The sequence below is a fragment of the Mytilus edulis genome, chromosome 2 (genome assembly GCF_963676685.1).
Source record: "Mytilus edulis chromosome 2, xbMytEdul2.2, whole genome shotgun sequence".
In the NCBI taxonomy this organism is placed as follows: Eukaryota; Metazoa; Mollusca; class Bivalvia; order Mytilida; family Mytilidae; genus Mytilus; species Mytilus edulis.
In genome coordinates, this window is record NC_092345.1 from 75552363 (window position 1) to 75574370 (window position 22008).

The window sequence follows — 22008 nt, forward strand, 5'->3', positions numbered from 1 at the left end:
TTTCAGGGGGAAATCGTTTACCAGCATAAAGTTGCTGAAGGAACCGCATAGAATTGATTCAATAACACTTAACGAGTGTTTAAATGTGAAAAATTATAAAAAGAAACATATAAAAAAGTCGTATTTTTCTGTACCGGAAATCGAGAAGTCCTTGTAAATCAAAACAATTACAGTGTGATACGCGTCACAGATTCAGACTTAATATTTTACAAAATATGCGACTTTGAAGTTAAATAATGCCGTCCTTTAGAAAACAGTTGTTAAAGTTTACATCACAATATTTATTGAACCACATCGAGCTTAAGCAAAGCACGTGTAGAATTATGTTACATTGTGTAACACCAAAGCGAAACAATCTTAAAATGACCTTGACATCAACCAATCAGAAAACTACAATAACAACAACTTAATTTGACAAGCATGAAGGTGATTTGCTAGAAATCGGAATAATATTAAAAAGAAAACAAATGAGCATTCATTACAGATTACTGAATAAAGATGATTTAAATAATCTCAATCAGACAAAAAAACGAATAAAATGATTAATAATAAAAGTACCGATGTATCATCAGAATTCTCCCAATTTAAAAGGTACGTAAATTTCGTCTTCTATGTAATTTGAAATTGCCGCCAACTTATATCAGCTTATATATAGACTACTGACGTATGTGATACGTATCGATGACAAACAATATTCCTACGACTTTTGCCATCTGGGAAATGTAAAAGACTCATCTATATAGATTTTCAGCGATCAAATATTTCATATAATTGTTCTTTGACATCTTAGCCCACAGCACAGGGGGTAATAAACTATAGAAGGATTTCTATCGAGCACTACTTCCTATGTGCAACTTCAAAACTTTTGGGAAAATCGACGACCATTTAACGTTTTTATGGTAATATTTTTTATATTCTAAAATAAAAAGTATGGAAAAATGCCCAATTAGTTATAAATAACATGATAGCCAGCCAGAAAATAAAAGCGGCACATATTTCAGCATTTATTGGGTAGAACATAAATCTAGGGTGCTCGCATAAAGCAGCTTAACTGCTTAAAAAATTGTGAACAGGAGAGTTACCTTTTTGGGAACATCCCGTTTGACAGAAGATGATGATTGCCTCAAAAGGAGTAAACTTTCTCGACTATCTACAGTTTTAAAATATTGAATATGATTCTGGTTACAAATTGAGCATAATGCTCTAAGGCGTATGTCTGAATTAAAAATCAAATTATTTCGGTGGCAAGGTAGCTTAAAAAGCTTAATTCCGAACTTTAAATAATTTGTTTTCAATTTGCACCAGGAGGCTGACATCTTTAATCAATTTTGTACCTCCACACTAAAGAGCTCTCCATGTTTTTGTTTATTTTTCTCAATTCTTTCTGTATCAATATGGGTCGAAAAATATTTGACTGAATGAAATTATTGATTTTCAAATGAATTAACCAATGTTCTATGACTTTACGCATTATAATTCGATAACGAAGCAATAACGTGAAATGAGTTCTCCTGTGTAGAAAGGTACATTTAGTCCTATTTTTTTCATTGTCATTTGTGCGTTTAAAAAAAGACGATTTTCTGGAGAAAAAATAAGATATTTATTGACATTAATGAAGAAGAAAAAATCATAAAAAAAAATTTGCAAGCATGGCAACTACAAGAAAATTGGACTGTAAAAATTTGCATGGTTACTTAAAAACTTTACCATGGCATGTTTTAGACAAACTATATTCACATCCTGCGACTTGCTTGGCTGTATTTAGGTATGTCCATCGAAGTAACCGATTCAAGACGTTTTGACTTTTGGCCTGACTGCCAGTTCGGCCACAGTCGTTTCGGTCTGTTATACACCTTATCGCTATTTGTCCGCCATTGCTGGATATCACACAGGTTCCCGTAATATTTTGACGTCATAAAACAAAATATCTGACACCACAATGGAAAAGTGATTGTTGTATGCGTCAAAAGTTCAAGCGGGCGGGTCAGCCGGGATTAGCGATAAGGTGTATTTCGGCCATACTGACAGTTCGGTCATACTTTGTAATGCACCAACAGTTAAATTGAAACATTATTTAAAATGTCTTTTTCTAATGCATGTCATACAAAAGTCTCTTGTCCACTAACTATCCTATCGGTAGTCTAAAACCTGTCATCTTATAATTTGGTTCGTTCGGTATTTGTGTTTGTACTCATCACACGGTAACCACATTGATGTCACTATGCTAATACCAGCGTTCAAAATTAGTGCACAATACGTTTTTTCTACTCTTGTAAATAAAGAATACATTTCTAAAGATATGTTTTCACTGTTATTCCAAAGTATTGTACAAAAATGCCAATTCTCTAATGACCGTTTCAAACCTGACTTTCAAATTCCTAAAAACATTTCAGAACTTCACAATATCCCACTTCAAGCCTCCATTGCTTTGTGTAATTCCATTCAGCGTCATCAATCTTAGTCATGTTAGTGGTAGACAAAACAGGCCAAGCAAATTGTAAAATAAAACAACGAATTCATGACCGAATTTTACAAGAACAGAATTCATATATTACAGAATCATCAAAATTATCATTTTTTCTACAGTTTTGTTTTTCAAATAAACGTGCACACTATCATGACAATGTTCATTATGTTGACCAAGTGAATATGTTGAAAGATCAAAAAATATCAAAGCTATTAGCCTACCGAAAAAAGAAAAAAAAAAGGTCAATACATGTAGGCGAAAGACTTACCACCATAGCGGGATATATCATGTCTTGAATTATGACATCTTGAAAGGGTATTTATTTTTTCTTGATTTTAACGCCTTTATACTGCTCAGTATTTAGGCACAAAAAATAAAATAGCCTTTCAATATGTCATAATCATTTGGAATAGTCTACTTTCAGACCACACTTTATGACAAAACGATTATCATGATTATTTGTTAAGTAATATGAGCATGTACATCAAAAGCTTAACATCATAAAACATAAACTTGAAAATTTACAATTTATTTGAGCACAACATTACATTCAGTGTATGCTCATCAAGTACTCAAAAATAGTATCTACAAGTATTATAGACATTAAATAATTAAATTTATTAATAACAAATGAATTAACCTAACAATTTCTTGGAACAACATTTAAATCTTAACAGGTACTATGGCCGGATCAGCCTATGGCCAAACTATTTGCGTAGCCAAATTGTCTTGAAAGAGAAGTAGCAATTCTAGATTTAAAAATAAACCTTGCTGGCTGACACTGACAGGCATTTTCGATTCTATGCCTCCGCCATAGTGTATAGTTTAGTTTATTTCAATTTCAGACAATTACCAGATTTATCCAAGCACTATGTTATGCGGATGTTATTTATTGAACAACATGTATCACAATCAGTGGTAAATCTGTGGGTTAACAGCAAATACCAAGAGTAAGTGTATAATTCTGTAAGACTGAACACTTTTAAAGCCTAATAAAGTTGTCGATATATGTGAACCGTGCATGCATGCTGTAAGCATGGTAAATATAAAAAAAAAGATGTGGTATGATTGCCAATGAGACAACTGTCCACAAGAGACCAAAATGACACAGACATTAACAACTATAGGTCACCGTATGGCCTTCAACAATGAGCAAGGCCCATACCGCATAGTCAGCTATAAAAGGCCCTGATATGAAAGTACACTCCACATTCTGTATGTGGCTGTCCAAAGTCAGAAGCCTGTAAATTAGGAGATAATTGTATAGTATTTTATGCTTGGCCTTCCTTAAATGTAGATTTTACTATTACAAATTGAGTTTACATAGAGACAATAAAATCAAGTTTTAAGAAGTCCAAGTTCAAGGAATATGTAAATTTGAAAAATCAAGTCAAAAGTAGTTTACCAATCGTCACATCTTGTAAATCAATTCAGAAGCGACAAAGTAAGGTAACAAAGACAAAATTTGGGAGCATCACATCACATCAACAGTACAATTGTATCTACTGTACATCATTGTGTACATGAATCACCCATTGAAAAAACACAAATAATTTTTAACTAATCAAAATGTTAGAAAAACATCAATGAGACTGCAAGTGCAACCCAACAACACTAGAATGACTAGCTATCCAAAATGAATCAATAAAAAGTATAAAACTGAACATCCATTTATCAGTAATCCGACATTGTAAAATAACAGTGTCTATACATTCTGGTCTTTCAAAAAGTACTGAATTTTGTCACTAATGTTTTGAATTACAGTGAACAGAAACAAGCAGTAACAGCATTAACTGACCTCAGAGTATGGCACGAAGAGACTATGACTGGTGGACTTCAAGGATGGAAAATGAATCAAACTTTCAGAAAGAATATGAAAATAGCCTTACTTGGAGGGTAAACATGAAAGAAATATTCAATTATCTAATGCAAATGTAATACAGATTTATTTCAAAAGTTTATGTTTAAGAAGAGTCAAAATGCCTGATTTTTATGAGACATCATCTTTTGTATTGGAATGATTTGTGTGGTTCTAATTATTTGTCACCTCACCCAAGATTTTTCTATCATTTGCCTGATCATCAAATACCAAGGGGTGTCAATATAGGACCAATTTTCCAATCCAATTTTTCTTATCTTAAATCCTAAATTTACTCCGAAATAAGGCTGAGAAAGACATTCATCATGTTCATGTGTCTATTACAAGTCAGTTAAATTTGTACACAGTTGCTGTTTGATAGTTGATAGTCACTGTAACATAAAGACCTACAGATTTAGATTTATCATATTGTTTAGACTTTTGTCTATTATAAAAGATAGTATTTTGACCTTTAAATGTCCTGAGTTTTGGGTAACTAGCTCACTAACATACCCAACATCTATTTTATTCCAATTGATGGAGAGGAAATTGAATATTTTAGCTGAACTAATAACATCACTTAATAATTAAATTTGTATATGCATCATTATATATTCAACTGACTATAGTCAATGTTGAGTTTCATAGTAATCACTGTTTCTCAGATATGTCCTAATAGCAATAGATATGAAACTTATTCACAATGCTAAATACCGTAAATCTCAGATCAAGTACTAATTTGGATAGTGTCACTTTAACTGTTCTTGAGTTATTTCCCTTTATAACATTATATACAAACTGGAGTACCATCTGTGTCCATGTTCTGTGTCCCCTTTTATTTAACTTTTAATTTGAAATATAAATATATTAATACATGTAGTTAGATTCTGTCTGAAAAAGAACATAAACTTATTTTCAAAATATAGGTCATGACATGACCTTCAAATTGTTTATAATAAATGTATGGTACAGTCATCTTTGTTAAGATTTGAATATTACTTTTCTATTTTGTCAGGGGAAATCCATGGACTTCAGGAGGAGAACAGCTTGCACCAGACAAGCATTCCAAAGACATACCATTCCTAGATAAATATGCATTGGAAAGATGGGAGGTATTAATTAGACAATTTACTTATATTGAAATCACTATTAAAAAGTTAACTGTGACATATTGATTGGAGTAAATTAAGATATGAATCCAACATTTTGTAATAGGATAAGGAACAAATCTCTGAATGTTATACTTTTTGCATGCCTTTTATTTCCATAATACTGATGTTATACATAAATGTGTATATTTACAGTGTGTATTGCATTTTATGGTTGGATCCACTGAAGGTACAGAAGGAGTCAGCAGGGATATAATTGATGTTTTACTACATGCTGGTCTAATGAAAAGGTTTGTATGCTAACTTGTTTTGATCAGAGGTTGATTCTTAGTATTTTTAATTTCATGTAGCAAGTTTTCATTATTTCATTGCCCCACATTCTATATCCCTGATTTAGTAACAAGAAGGTTGAACAAAAAAATTCACCTCATGCATATTTGTTTTAATAAAGGATTCAAATATTTTTATAACTAAAAAATAAGACTTGAAAATGCTCTTACTCCTTAATGCTGCATACTTGAAAGAAAGGAAATACAAATATTCAGAACTTTAGTGTTAGCAGCTCAGGATCAAATCCATGACCTCCAGCAATCAAGGCAAACACATGTTTGGGCTTTTTTCAATATTATTGCTTTGTAAGCTTTTATCTTTTACTATGATTTATGAATTATAATGTCATTTCCTGAAAAGAGAATATTTAACATTTATAATATGATTTCTAGTGATAGTTTGGAGCCCCTGCCATCCATCACACCAGAAGGATTTCAGTTTTTATTGATGGAAACTGGTTCTCAAGTCTGGTACTTTGTACTCCAGTATCTTGAAACTGTTGAGGTATGTACAATAATTCTAGTAAAAAGATATAAGATGTGGTATTAGTGCCAATGATACAACTCTGCATCCAAGTCACAATTTTGTAAAGGTAAATCATTATCGGTCAAAGTACGTCCCTCAACACAGAGCCTTGGCTCACACCAAATAGCAAGCTATAAAGGGCCCCAAAAATGACTAGTTTAAAACATTTCAAACAGGAAAACCAATGTTCTTTTCTATATAAAAAACGAGAGACGAGAAACACTTTTGAACCACATCAACAAACGACAACTACTGAACATCAGACTCAAGACTTAGGACATGTGCAAACAGATGCAGCGGGGTTGAACGTTTTAATAGGTACCAACCTTCACCCTTATCTGAAACAATAGTGTAACATCACAACATAGATATATATTGATAGCTTTTGTCTTGCATAGTAAAGATACAAGTAATTTTTTTAGATAATATTAAGGTTGGTTAGTTGGGAAAAAAATTACATGAAATGTCGAAGACCTTGGATAAATGAATTCGGACTATGACTTGCAAACATCAAGTATTTGATAAAAGCTACTAATTTTACCTCGATGTTAAATCTGTTGCATCAATATTATTTTTAAAAGAGCATAACTTAGTCTGGTTTCCTTCACAGATCAGTGATTTGATGTTATTTAATGGATTTATTTTATTGATTTCAGCAACACACTGTCTTGTGATGTTGAATGTTGTTTTTTTTTTTTTTTTTGCCAGAATCTTTTCAATTTGCTTACTACTAATCACTAGATGCATTGAAAAATTCACAGAAATATTAATTAGTTTTTAAAGATTATTTGGTGAACTAGTTGAACTAACAGTTATGGATAAGAAAAGTTTGTTTATTTTTGCAGCAAAGAGGAATGGACTTAATTGAATGTTTATCATTTTTGTTTCAACTGAGCTTCTCTACTCTTGGGAAGGTAGGTGATTACATTTCTTATTGAAAAGTAGCCTGTTTTATTGTGTTTGTTAGAGTAAGCTTTTTTTCAGTTACCTTGATATTTGCCAGTATTTTTTTTATCTGCATTAGACTTTTGACAGCATCATGAACAAGTGAAAAACTTCTCTTCTAATTTGTTGTTATTTCATTTATCAATGCTTTTGCTAAAAACTTTTTAGTTTACTTACTAAAATTGGTTCTGTGAAAGATTGTGTTAAGCATTAAGGTAGATCCCTTTATAGACATGCATAAAGTTTTTAATCTATTTTCTGTTATACAGTATTATAATTAGATTTTTTGGAAGTTAATATTAATGGGCATATTGAAGATTTTCAAAACGGGAATTTTCAACGTTATATTTTCCTTTTTAGGATTACTCAACAGAAGGAATGACAGAAAACCAATTGAAATTTTTGCAGCACCTGAGGGAATTTGGTTTAGTTTATCAGAGAAAGGTTTGTGAAGGGTCTACCATCCCTATTTTAGTAGTGGGTACTTGTCTTTAAGCAGTAACAAAATAGCAATCTTTAAAAAATCTATTCAACAATGGCACAGGTCTGTCTGATTCCTACTACATAATGAAAGTTATACTGAGAGTTGACTCATAGTTATATTATTATCAAACTGATTTATAGTCTGCAAGATCGAATGCAATACATGTATAATCAAATATGAAATATTATCAACTTAAGGGGGCTTGCAGGTATAAATCATTTTTTTTTAAATATAGGATTTCTCTATTTTTTTCTATAAATGAACTTTATCATATACTTAATAGAATAAAAAATGGGGTCACTGTTCATTTCAGCGCACAATCTGCTTTCGAAAGAAGCATGCACTTTTGTTAAGTCACTTTTTTTCCTGTTGAACTAATAGGAGAAATATAGGTACATTTCGAAATAAAAAAAGAACTAAATTACAGAAATCACGTAAATTTTACAGTTGTTTAGTTTAAGTACAGCTTATTTGAAAATAATAATAAAAAATATAGGTCATTGATGAGTTAAAAAAGATATTTCAATTTTAATGCCAAAAAAAATTTCATTTTTCCACCAAAGGGAGATAATTTGGAGCTTTTTCAATGATATAAACATTTTAAGTCATCTGGGGCCAAATTGAATCAAACTTTTGGGTTGAATTTTGTACCATATCATAAAGTAACAATTAATAGTGTAATAAATAAAATTTGTAATGAAAATAAAAATGTTTAAAAAATTTCAGAAAATTTTTGACACACATACAATCAAAGCAAATAACTGTCCTAAATACTGACAGTTACTAAATGGTAAAAAATATTATTAACACACAATTTGATATGATATCAGTTTAAACACCTCAGAAAGGATGTGGTTTATAATTGTTTACAACCATATGCAAGGCCCTATGTAAGCAATTAGCAGAATGTGGAAATTGTAGTAACTGATCTTTTCCTTATCCAGGGTTCGACACTAACGCTAGCCCGCTAGCCCGAGACTAGTAACTTTTGTGTCGGGCTAGTAAATGTCCGTGGCGCGGTAGCCCGAGGGGCTAGTAAATTTAATTGTCATTGAACATCAATCTGTTGTACTTTAGGCAAAGTACAGTCCTAAATGCCGGTCATATCTGAAAACTTCGTCAAATAATGTATACACTGGTTCTGCAATCAGCTTATTTGACACTGGAAGGTAATTTTTTTACCGTAAACCAGTCGCTGTATATAGTCAACTCGGCCTTAGATTACTCGGACCGTATTATAAGATTACTCGTCCCATTTAGTAAGAATGCACGAAGTTATCAGAAAACCCGTTTTGAAATAAATATTGATTAGACTGCAATAACAATTATTTTAATTGTTTTTTGTTATCAATCATATAAAGATCATTCCGTAAAGATACTGTGCCAAGCATTAATTAAAAGGACCGAGTTTTCCGCGTGTCGAGTTCGACTGTTGCCCTACAATTCCGAATATATAAATCGGTCTTTTGTGCGCTTTAAAGGATGCAATAATTAAGGTAAGTAGAAAGACATTGACAAGGTTAAAATCTATGTCGACAAATCGTAAACAACATGCACAAATTTCTCGGTCTACCCCCACCATCAAAGAAAGCTAAAACAATTTCAGAATATGAAAGTACAAAAAGAATCAGAGTTTTCCAGCAAAGTTGGTTGGCCAAGTTTCCTTGGTTGAACTATGATAACATTGAAACTAAGATGTATTGCAAGATTTGTATTGAATTTGATGTTCAAAAGAGTGGCCCATTTGTAAAGGGGTGTACAAACTTTCGTTTGGACACCCTTTTGTCTCACGATAAAGCTGATGGACATATTAAAAACCTCGCCAAGCACAAGGCTAGTAGTGGGCCAAAGGAAGAGTCTGAAGGTGCTAAAGCAGTTATGCTTTTAAATAGGGCAGCAATCTCCAAGTTAAAATTTTTATTCAAAAATGCTCACTATATAGCTAAATCTGGAAGGCCTTATACAGATTATGTTTCCCTCTGTCATTTGGATAAATCCAAAGGTTTGGAGATAGGGGAAACATACCTTAATGACAAATATTGCCAAAAGTTTGTGACAGCAATTGCACAATGTCGAAGGGAGGAGCAGGACAACATGATCAACAGTGCTCCGTACATTTCTATAATTTCTGATGGCTCTACAGATGTATCATCTACAGAAGCTGAAGTGGTTTATTTAAAGACTTCGCACAACTGCCAGGTAAACTTCTAAGTATCTTCAGCATATTTATTTGAAGCATCTGTAGACCCTTACAGTTAGGTGGTTTCTCACGGTTCATAAAAAGAGTGGTGGGCCGTCATGAGACATACTTTTACTCGCTGATGGGGGTGTTTTCTCTTTGACACATTCCCCATTTCCATTCACTCCTATTAAATACTTATACTTTTACAGTGCTCACACTGTCATTATGTATTAGTATCATATGCATATAGTATATATTAACTTATTTTGAACTGCAACACACTTTTTTACTGATTGAGTAATCAAGGTTATACATGTAAAAATATAATGATAGCTTGTTCAACAATTGAAAACAATCCTTGAATTAAATTAAATGAAATGTGCATCACATTTTTTTTATATTATATTTTTATCACTTTTAAATTTTAATTTTAGGTGAACACATATTTTATTGGTTTAAAAAATGTGCCAAAAGCTGATAGTTTTCACATCAGTCAAGGGATTTCTAGCCTTTTAACTAAAAGATTTGGAGACAGGTGGATGGGAAAAATAGTTGCTATGGGGACTGATGGAGCTGCAGTCATGATTGGGAAATCATCAGGCGTTGTGAGAAAAATAGCAGAGGAGACGCAACGACCTTTTGTGAGAGCAATTCATTGTTCTGCTCATAGGTAAAAAATCTACAAATAAATATGTTGCATATATATAAAGTTTGTAGCCTTTAAAATAACATTAACATGATGATCATAGTCATTTTGAATTATTGGGTGCATTTATTACATGTATCAAAAATGTTTAATATGTCTAAACTCTAAAGATTTGAAAGCAAAATGAAATGAACATGTTTGCATTTAGTAAGGTACATACAAACTAACAATATATATATATGTAATTGTAGACTGGAGCTTGCAGCAAAAGATGCTGGCAAAGAAGTCAACATGGCCAAAAAGTGTGACCTGTTGATGCTGAACTTGTATTTGTTCTATAGGTATTAAATTTAGTATGAGTTAACTTTAAATTTACATGAAAATAAAAATTCAAAGAAAAAAATTTATCTGATTGCTTTCAAAAATATCAGAAATTGAATTTTAAAATGATCGACTCATATATGCTTATCAGAACATGCATTACCAAGATATCAAAATTATATACAATTAATACATTATCATTATTTAGATAGTATTTCCCTATAATTGTTTTTAATCTTTTCAATCACCTTTAGTGTATTTATTTGCTTTACATTAGGTATAGTCCATTGAACCGGTCCAACCTTAAGATTGCATTTAGAAGTATGGATAAAAAAATCAAGATACCAACACGTGTTGGTGGCACAAGATGGCTGCCACATACAGAGAAGGCATTAAAAACCCTACTATCCAGCTATGATGCTATAGTATGTCATTTAGAACAGGTACATTATCAATATATTTCTGTTAAGTATATAAATACTAATACTGTGAAAATATGATAACTGAAGTGTTTTAGATGTAACTGTGACGTCTCAGTCCAAAACACTAAAATGGATTCAAGTATACTGTTAACAAATTAATTTTTCAAAATATGAATGCAGATTTCAACTGATACCATATAAGCCTGATACAATGTCATATTTGTTAACAGATGCAAGCCACTCCATCCGACTTTAGAAAAGAGTCGAGTGCCAAGGGGCGTTGGTTCCTGAAACTCTTGAAGAATAAGGGTGTTGTGCAATGGCTTCATTTTTTGATGGATGTTATTAAGTGTTTGAGCAAGGTATCAAAGACTATCCAGACCAAAGAGAGCACTTTAGCTGACATCTTCAATGAACTTGAGTCAGCTAAAGTAATATTGAATAAATATTTGACAAGGTAAGAACTGATATTATGCCTTTTATATTGACACAATTTATCTACGTCTCACTTACTTGTAGTAAATGCACATTTTTCTTGTTGACTGATTACTCACAGAATGCTTACTCACAAATTATGATATATCTATTATTACTAACGGTGGTGGCTAGAACTAGATTACTATAAATAGCTTAGTACTAATATAAAAATGCAGGTGATCATAATCCAAAGTGTATTCAGGAAATTAGGTTAATATGTAGCTCATTCTGAAACTTCAGAGCTTATGAGATGGTTTTGAGAATGTAATTTGTAAAATACATGATACTGTAGATTAAGAGCTGGATCTTTTTTCAATTTGTGGCATAGTGATGGTCCTTTTCTGAGGAAGGTTGCTGATGAGGATGATCCAATAAGCCAAATCCAAAAAACTAAATATCTAGATAAGCTTATTAAGAGCTTATCTGATCGGTTTGAGGGGGACTTGGAACTGTTCCAATCAAGTACAGTGTTGTCCATAAATAAATGGCCTGAAGACTTTAAAAAAGACATAGGTATTATCAAATGTAGATTATCATCCTTGCAAAGTTGGTTAGACAAGTGTAAAAAAATTACCAATCCATGTGTTGGTTTTTTAGCTCACCTGGCCCAAAGGGCCAAGTGAGCTTTTCTCATCACTTGGCGTCCGGCGTCCGTCGTCGTCCGTCGTCGTCGTCCGTCGTCGTCCTGCGTCCGGCGTTAACTTTTACAAAAATCTTCTCCTCTGAATATACTAGGCCAAATTTAACCAAACTTGGCCACAATCATCATTGGGGTATCTAGTTTAAAAATTGTGTCCGGTGACACCGCCAACTAACCAAGATGGCCGCCATGGCTATAAATAGAACATAGGGGTAAAATGCAGTTTTTGGCTTATAACTCAAAAACCAAAGCATTTAGGGCAAATCTGACATGGGGTAAAATTGTTAATCAGGTTAAGATCTATCTGCTCTGAAATTTTCAGATGAATCTGACATTCCGTTGTTAGGTTGCTGCCCCTGAATTGGTAATTTTAAGGAAATTTTGTTGTTTTTGGTTATTATCTTGAATATTATTTTAGATAGAGATAAACTGTAAAAAGCAATAATGTTCAGCAAAGTAAGATCTACAAATAAGTCAACATGACCAAAATGATCAGTTGACCACTTTAGGAGTTATTGCCCTTTATAGTCAATTTTTAACAAATTTTCGTAAATCTTAGTAATCTTTTAGAAAAATCTTCTCCTCTGAAACTGCTAGGCCAAATTATTTGAAACTTGGCCACAATCATCATTGGGGTATCTAGTTTAAAAATTGTGTCCGGTGACCCCGCCAAGCAACCAAGATGACCGCCATGGCTATAAATAGAACATAGGGGTAAAATGCAGTTTTTGGCTTATAACTCAAAAACCAAAGCATTTAGAGCAATCTGACATTGGGTAAAATTGTTAATCAGGTGAAGATCTATCTGCCATGAAATTTTCAGATGAATTGGACAACCTGTTTTTGGGTTGCAGCCCCTGAATTGGTAATTTTAAGGAAATTTTGCTGTTTTTGGATATTATATTGAATATTATTATAGATATAGGTAAACTGTAAACAGCAATAATGTTCAGCAAGGTCAGATTTACAAATAAGTCAACATGACCAAAATGGTCAGTTGACCTCTTTAGGAGTTATTGCCCTTTAAAGTAAATTTTTAACCATTTTTCGTAAATTTTATATATCTTTTACTAAAATCTTCTTCTCTGAAACTGCTGTGCCAAATTGATCCAAACTTGGCCACAATCATCTTGGGGTTTCTTGTTTAAAAAATGTGTCCGGTGACCTGGCCATCAAACCAAGATGGCCGCCACAGCTAAAAATAGAACATAGGGGTAAAATGCAGTTTTTGGCTTATAACTCAAAAACCAAATAATTTAGAGAAAATCTGACATGAAGTAAAATTGTTAATCAGGTCAAGATCTATCTGCCCTGAAATTTTCAGATGAATTGGACAACCTGTTTTTGGGTTGCGGCCCCTGAATTGGTAATTTTAAGGACATTTTGCTGTTTTTGGTTATTATATTGAATATTATTATAGATATAGGTAAACTATAAACAGCAATAATTTTCAGCAAAGTAAGATCTACAAATAAGTCAACATGAACGAAATGGTCAATTGACCCCTGTAGGAGTTATTGACCTTTGTAGTCAATTTTCAATCTGCTTCCTTTGTTTAATATTCACATAGACCAAGGTGAGCGACACAGGCTCTTTAGAGCCTCTAGTTTTTAGAATAAAAAGGGCAAAATCAAATTTATGATTATATAATAAAGCTCTAAAGACATTGTCACATTAAAAGGATGATTATCTACTGTTAAAACAAATTGGTTTACTTTTTGCATGTGTTACAAATTTGTCTTGAATTTGTGTTTGTTTAACAGGTTTAACAAAACTGTACAGTGTTCTCCCTGGTGACAATTACCATCTGAAAATTGAAATTTTTGAAATTTCAAGAATACAGTCATGTTTAAGCAATTCTGCAACAGTTCAACAAATTATATAAAAAATTAGTTTCTATGTCAGGATAATAAAAAGTCCTTGTGGAGAACATTGTTTTAAATTGTAACTTCATACACATAAAATGCTTACTGCTTATTCTGCTCTTTTAGCTTGGTTTTGTTGCAGTTTTTGTTAACTTTGTTTGTAGATGATGGTCAGTTACTTCTGCTATAACTTCAAAAAATCTAAGAGCAAAATAGCTTGCTTAAAAAAAATGATAAACCCCAGATTTTGATTCTACTTTATTATTAACAGACTTGAAATTTTGATTTTCCCAGACTTTGGTGATGACAAGATTGAAGATCTTATAAAGATCAGTGCACCAGCCTTGACAGCAAACAAAGATGTTGATATTGATCTGACAGAAATAGAATCTGAATGGATAAGACTGAAGACCATAATCAGTAACAGGTATCTATTTCATTATTAATTTTAAATTTTTCAAACTTTTACTTTAGTTTTGCCATTAATAACATTGTAGCTAGCCCATTTTTGTACCATTATAAACATGTTATTGTTAAAGCAGATAGCAGGAAACATTTAATTTGTTTTGGTCTGATGGAAGATTCAAAATTTTAAGACTTAAAATATAGTGCATGCTTTCCACTTGAAATGAACTTTTTTAATCAACTTTCTTACAATATCTCACATTGTAGGAAACAGCCCAAATCAAGCATGACTTGGGAATCTTTGTACCAAACTGATGGGCCAAGCTGTCCAAATCTGTTTTTATTGGTGGACTATATGCTGACTTTGCCTGGGTCATCTGTGGATGCTGAAAGGGGCTTTTCATGGTTTGTAATTTACACCTATTAACTTTTGTATCAGAATTTATTCAGGTTAATAAAAGTGCACTTTAAAGCTATATTAAAGATGAATTTCAAAGTTAAAATCTAAAAAAAAATCTGTTTAATTAACCAACTTAACTTTAGACTTTCCAAAAGCATTTTGTATAAAAAAAATATTATGAATTTCAGTATGAAACTGGTAAAGAGTGACTGGCGGTCAAGACTTGGGGAAGACAACTTGTCAGACCTTATGCTCATATCCATGGAGGTAGATCCTATCGCCACCTATAACCCTATGCCAGCTATAGAAAAGTGGTACACTGGTGGTCTGAGAGCAAGAAGACCTTTTTACAAGGATGATTTAGTTGTAGGTTGAAATAACAAAGAACTTTAAACTTATTATCTATTAATTAAGCCTGTTATGTAACTTTTTTAATTGCTTTATTTATTCATTCATTTGATAATCCATAATCATAATGGTTTTTATAATTGTCTTAAGATTGTAGGTTGTTACTGGCAATTCGAAAGCAGAATTAAAAGAGATGTTGAAAATTTCACAGACAAAATCCCCAATCTAAACAAAAACTACACCAAATGCACCATCCAGAAGTAACTTGAATGTCTTTAACTTTAAAATCAGAATTGGCATTTTTGTCATTATAGACTATATATTCATTATTTTGTAGAAAAGTGCTCGAGTACCAGCGGAAACAATTGTCATTGAAGAAGGAGAAGTGATTCAAGTGAATGCTGTTTCAGAAGTTGTAGAGCAACCTGAAGTTGTTATTGAAGATTTTGCCTACAGCTATGATTATGATTCAGACATGTCAGAGGAGGAAGATGAAGAAGATGAACTTTTTTACAAAACCAATGACATGATTACTTTACAGCAAAAATCCTTCAAATTATTGCAAGAAATGTTGTCTTGCTAATAAATGCTTTGAGATCATTTTTAGTTTTTATAAAATGAAATTAACTTGAATATGACTAAAAATGTTAACACAATCTGGTATTATCAATCTTTAGGTTAATAATGCCAATCATTCATAAACAGTAAAAATGTAGGTTTTGTTAACAAATTCCTGCAATCAGATTTATTTGGTCTTAAATATTTTTTTATAAAGATGAAACAAGTATGAAATACCTTTTTTTCAGACTGAAAACATCTTCTTAAAGGGCCTCAGAATGCAGGATTTTGCATCTAAATTTCAAAATTTTTTGGGGGGGGAATGCCCCCCAACCCCCCTAGCGGGTTCGCGTGCCGTTCGCACGCTCAACCGTGGGCCGTTGTCCCACGATCCGGGCTACTTGACACAGACAAGGGCTAGTTGAATACAATTTTAAGTAGCCCTGCAGGCTACTTCCTTCAAAAGTTAGTGTCAACCCCTGTTATCCTTTGATAACAAGTTTGAGAAGAACAAAGAAAACCAGAATTTGACCTATTGAACAGTAATCAAACTTAAAAAAGAGTTTATTGCATACTCACATTGTTTTTCTTTACATGAATGTTAATTTTTTTTTTTTTTTATTTATCAGTAGACCTCACGAAATGTAGTTTTTGAAACTATTTTTAGTTTATTTGTAGAGTTTAGTCCATTATATCATGTATATATTGTAGAGAAAGTCCAACAGATATTACCCCACATTATTGGCTATTAACTTAGCCTCAGGACTTTCTGGTTTATCGTCTGATTCACAGAGGTCTGGCTATCTAGTAGTAGAAACAAATTACAGAGTGTATGCCTACACAGGTAAAGAAACAATTCTATAAGGATATTATTATATTCGTATAAATATTCAAGGTTCAGAAAACGTCAAGAGGACATTAATAATTAGTTTGCACCTTAACTTGACCATATTAGGTTCAATATTAATTTTATTGTTATTCAAATCCTTATAAAAGCAACTACCTGTTATTTTTTTTTTTTTTAATTATCATAAACAGTTCATCATTGACAGACTTTTCGAGTAAAGGGGTACTCACAAAAAATGATGGATTATACTATGTTTGAAATTGATTTAAATAATTTGAATATGAAATAGTTTACTGTTGTCTGATTGTATTTTACTTGTGTGTTTTACAGATTCACCACTTCAAGTTGCTTTGTTAGCATTGTTTTGTGAAATGTTATACAGGTAATTTATTACAAATAGTAATCATAAACTAATACTGTATCAAAATTCACAATAACCCTAGTCAAACATGTATGCATATCCAGTAATTCAAGTTGACCCTATTGTGTGATTATTTTAGCTCTGATTCTCATTTGCTGTTAAAAAAAAATACCATTTAGTAACTGTCTGTATTTAGGACAATGATTTTTTGCTTTGACTGTATGTGTACATGTGTTATTTGTTTAAATATAAAAAAGAAGATGTGGTATGATTGCCAATGAGACAACTGTCCACAAGAGACCAAAATGACACAGACATTAACAACTATAGGTCACCGTATGGCCTTCAACAATGAGCAAAGCCCATACCGAATAAAGTTGATAATATTTCATATTATAGTGTTATTAACTTTTATATTTCTAATACTGTATCAAAATTCACAATAACCCTAGTCAAACATGGACATATATCCAATAATTCAAGTTGACCCTATGTGTAATGAATTTAGCTTGGATTCTCATTGACTAAAAGAAATACACCAACATAGACTATATATTAAGTAAAAAATGATCTATTTTTTGTGATTATATTTAGGTGAATGTGTCCATCAAACATGGGATGAACCTTAATCTGATAATCTTGGTTCACTTATTTTATACCCCCACTCTATGTCTACACAGTTTGTTAATAATAAAATATTTGTCTCTTATATCTTCAGATTTCCAACTATGTCCATAGGAAACTTGACCAGAACTAGTATCAGAGATGCTCTTGCCAGAGGAATTACAGCTGAACAGGTTCATTTCTTGATTTATGAATTTATATTTTGTCCTTGTTCTGATTTTTTTTAACATGCAAATTTTGCCAAATTGAGTTTTGTCTTTTTAATTAATTATAATTTTGTAAGAGATATCTCTCAACAATATTTTATTTAAATTGTGAAAAAGATGAAAACAAATATTAAGGATAGAATTGATGTATGATTTGTTGTAATGTTTTAAAAAAAAATATTGAAAATCTAGTTAAACAAAATACAGAAATAAATATATTTATACTCTGGTGAGCTTAGGTTTGTGTAACAGAATGCAACCTTAAATGACAAGTTTTACTGTAGCAATACACAAGACAATCAATATAGTTTCATTAATATTTCTAAACTTTAAACATATTGTATCATGTTATCAATACTAACAATAGGTTACATGAATGTTCATCCTTTTACAGTTGTTTATCCATGTATGAATCGTGCAAATTAAACCAGTTTTGTAAAATTTTTATTTTAAAGATTTGAGCTGCAAGGGTAAATAAATGTTTGTGAGGAGCACGCTTGTTTCCTCTGAAGTGGTTTTGATAGGAAATGGTGCCTTACTGAAATACATATAGTGTGTACAAATACTCAGAATACTTACACAAAATGTATGATGTGATAGACATTAATAGTGTGTAGTGTTTAGAGGGATTATTGGTTTGCCTGGTTTAAGTTTTAGGGTGCTCTCAAAGTTAACCACCTGTTCATAGCAATCTAATTAAAAACCGATCTCTCATCGCTCCTGTTTCTGAATTGTCGCGTGGGAGATTGAGGTCACATGTGAGTGAACTAAAAGTTATGAATTTATAATGATATGCAAAAGAGATGACGACCTATTAATAAGCCAATCAAAAAAGTTTTTGAATTATTTTGACTGACGATTTTGTCGTAAATAAAATGAGTTACATCCCTTTACCTTACGTTAAACTTTCAAGATCGTGGAAGACTCAATTTCATTGGTCGAAAAAGACACACCTACGAGGTCACTCACATGTGACCTCAAAGCCGGTTTCGTTAGATCTCCCACTCGACATATCCAGAAAACGGGAGCTATGAGAGATCGGTTTTTAATTAGATTGTGTTCATAGTGAACAACTATATAACAAAATAAATATTAATTTTTCAGATGGTCAATTTTTTAAGAAGTCATGTCCATCCTATGATGTTGAAAAATGTAAGTACTGAATTTAGGATTGAAAATTTTCCTTTTAATTAGTTCAAAAGTTGGCATTGCCTTTTTTGACAATTTTTTCTAAGTTCTTTTTATTTTAAGTGTAAACCAGTATTTTAAGTTCAAAGAAGCTTTGGGCTACAAGATAGTTAAAATATCTAATAAAATTTATTCTTGCTGATCAATCAAAATGACCACCACAGTTAAAAATAGAAAACAATAGACAAATGATAGTTATCTTTAAAACTATAATAACTTGCAGGAAAACATCAGATAGTTCAGCTAGATACGATGAGCAAGTATAAATGATTTGTATAATTTGTTGACATATTGGATACAACATGTGAATAAGTTTTGAATATTAATGTCTTGGTTTTACTGTAGAATCCTGTGATACCACCAGCAATAACAGACCAGATCAGACTATGGGAACTGGAGAGAAACAGGTTCAAATTTACAGATGGTGTTCTTTATAGTCAGTTCTTATCACAAACAGATTTTGAACTACTCAGAGATTATGCAAAGGTAGAGTTAAATATAATATTTTTTTAAATTCTCAATGGTAGACTGAAATTTTATAAGATATAAGTACTTCAAATGATATTTCTTCCTTCACAATAATACTAAAGGCAAATGTTTATGAATTTTGAACAGCGGTATACTACTGTTGCCTTTATTTATGAGATTTATACAATGCTTTTTTAGTTTGGAAATCTTGTAATTCAATGTACATACTGCCATTGCTACAGCATTGACATTTATTTTATTTGGAAAAAAATTTAAACCAATATTTTGTAAATCATTACACATTTTGCTTTCTTTATACAAACATTTGATGCCAGCCTTGATTTTTATATGTTTTATCTATTAGCTGTGTTTAAAAAGAAGAATGTATTAATGGAAAGAAGTGTATAAGTTTTTTATCAATTTTCTTTGGAAGATCTATTATTTAGGCGTTCATTGAGTAATTTTCACAATTTTATAGAATATAATATGGAGAACTAATCTGATGGGTTTACTGTACTCTAGTAACTATTCATGGTTTAACTATGATCCTTTTTAATGTTGCAGGACTTAGGAGTATGTGTATGGGACAGTCCAGAGAAACGTGTCATGGTTGTCACACGATTTGGTCATGATGACGTCAAGAAATTTTGGAAAAGAAATAAACCATCCAACAGTTGAAATTCATAAAATTGCATGCATTTCTGTTTACAAAGGAACAGACTGAAATGATTGGGCTAGCCCATTATAGCAGGAAATTAGTGACAAGAAGACAAAGACTTTATAGCCTGTTCCTCTTATCTGAGATACCACGTTTTTGTGTAAAGCAAGATTTGTAATGAGGACATCACAGGAATTTGCAATAACTGTGAACTCTTGAGAAATATGGAATTTATACATGATGTCAAAACTATTTTGCAAGAATAATAATTTATGTATGTAATAAAAAGGCAAGATCCAATGCATATTCACTTGATGGCTTATTTCAGATATTCAAAATTTATACCGTCATGATAAAATATGGAAAATTGATGTCTGTTGCAATTATTCATTCATACTTTATATTAGCAGTCCTGAACACTTTTGTATACTGAATGCATACTTATATCCTGGAATGCATATCTTTTATTATTTATGTTTGGTTAAGTTCATTTTATGACTGTGAAAACAGGAAAAATTATGAATTAAAATTTTGAAATGTTCATTGGATTTTCATTTCAAGAACAATTTCTTGTTAATGTAAAAAACTGGATTCACTACTTTAATAAACTGAAATACAGAATCAAAGTTCACAAACAAATTTGACAAAAAATAAGCAACATCCTTGTCCTAAAAAAATAATAGCTTATGCAGCTTTTGTTGATACTTAAAGAATATCTTTCATTGAAATAAAGTTTCTGTTTCAATTCAGCCATTTAGGTTAAAGTAACAAAAGAAAGCTTAAAAAGTAATGCTTTATGTTGTCGTCGTCCTCCGTCATCGTTAACTTTTACAAAAAATCTTCTCCTCTGAAACTACTGGGCCAAATTAACCATACTTGGCCACAATCATCATTTGGGTATCTAGTTTAAAAAATGTGTCCACTGACACGGCCAACCAACCAAGATGACTGCCATGACTAAAAATAGAACATAGGGGTAAAATGTAGATTTTGGCTTATATCTCTGAAACCAAAGCATTTAGAGCAAATCTGACATGGGGTATCATGTCAAGATCTATCTGCCCTGAAATTTTCAGATGAATCGGAAAACCCATTGTTGGGTTGCTGCCCCTGAATTGGTAATTTTAAGGAAATTTGCCGTTTTTTTTGGTTATCTTGAATATTATTATAGATAGAGATAAACTGTTTGCAGCAATAATGTTCAGCAAAGGAAGATCTACTAATAGGTCAACATGACCAAAATGGTCAGTTGATCCCTTAACGAGTTATTGCCCTTTATTGTCAATTTTTCGTATATATTTGTAATCCTATAAAAAAATCTTCTCCTCTGAAACTACTGGGTCAAATTTAACCATACTTGGCTTCACTCATCATTGGGGTATCTAGTTTAAAAAATGTGACCTGGCCAACCAATCAAGATGGCTGCCATGGCTAAAAATAGAACATAGGGGTAAAATGTAGATTTTGGCTTATATCTCTGAAACTAAAGCATTTAGAGCAAATTTGACAAGGTGTAAAATTGTTTATTAGGTCAAGATCTATCTGCCCTGAAATTTTTAGACAAATCAGACCACCTGTTGTTGGGTTGCTGCCCCTGAAATAGTAATTTTAAGGAAATTTGGCAGTTTTTCGTTATTATTTTAAATACTATTATAGATAACGATAAACTGTAAA

At 31.9% G+C, this 22008-nt stretch overlaps 4 protein-coding genes across 5 annotated transcripts in view; 3 read left to right on the plus strand and 1 right to left on the minus strand.

The window, feature by feature from the left end:
* Nucleotides 1-1417, minus strand: part of LOC139512970 (valine--tRNA ligase-like) — a 41990-nt gene extending 40573 nt beyond the window's left edge. Inside the window, exon 1 of the mRNA XM_071300976.1 lies at nucleotides 1083-1417. Coding sequence (XP_071157077.1) covers nucleotides 1083-1316 — 234 coding nt within the window. The 5' untranslated portion in view covers nucleotides 1317-1417. The remainder of the gene's footprint in view (nucleotides 1-1082) is intronic.
* LOC139512981 (general transcription factor IIH subunit 4-like) lies at nucleotides 1321-20874 on the plus strand. Of its 2 annotated transcripts, none has more exons than XM_071301016.1 (14): nucleotides 1321-1523; nucleotides 3313-3417; nucleotides 4232-4363; nucleotides 5341-5437; nucleotides 5630-5724; nucleotides 6157-6268; nucleotides 7135-7203; nucleotides 7595-7678; nucleotides 16694-16826; nucleotides 17160-17211; nucleotides 17909-17987; nucleotides 19125-19172; nucleotides 19554-19694; nucleotides 20241-20874. In XM_071301016.1, exons 2-14 carry the CDS (start codon nucleotides 3344-3346, stop codon nucleotides 20352-20354), a joined length of 1230 nt encoding a protein of 409 aa, XP_071157117.1. In that variant the 5' UTR covers nucleotides 1321-1523; nucleotides 3313-3343; the 3' UTR covers nucleotides 20355-20874. The 2 variants fall into 2 exon arrangements, with proteins under 2 accessions (XP_071157117.1, XP_071157116.1); XM_071301015.1 differs by lacking the exon at nucleotides 1321-1523 and adding an exon at nucleotides 1526-1765.
* LOC139512951 (zinc finger protein 862-like) lies at nucleotides 10107-14665 on the plus strand. The gene is made up of 5 exons (XM_071300949.1): nucleotides 10107-10570; nucleotides 10798-10887; nucleotides 11145-11310; nucleotides 11520-11746; nucleotides 14566-14665. Exons 1-5 carry the CDS (start codon nucleotides 10440-10442, stop codon nucleotides 14573-14575), a joined length of 624 nt encoding a protein of 207 aa, XP_071157050.1. The 5' UTR covers nucleotides 10107-10439; the 3' UTR covers nucleotides 14576-14665.
* Nucleotides 14572-16302, plus strand: LOC139512952 (uncharacterized). Its single transcript, XM_071300950.1, has 4 exons — nucleotides 14572-14698; nucleotides 14944-15081; nucleotides 15265-15442; nucleotides 15762-16302. Exons 2-4 carry the CDS (start codon nucleotides 14963-14965, stop codon nucleotides 16005-16007), a joined length of 543 nt encoding a protein of 180 aa, XP_071157051.1. The 5' UTR covers nucleotides 14572-14698; nucleotides 14944-14962; the 3' UTR covers nucleotides 16008-16302.
* Nucleotides 20875-22008: the final 1134 nt, after the last annotated feature.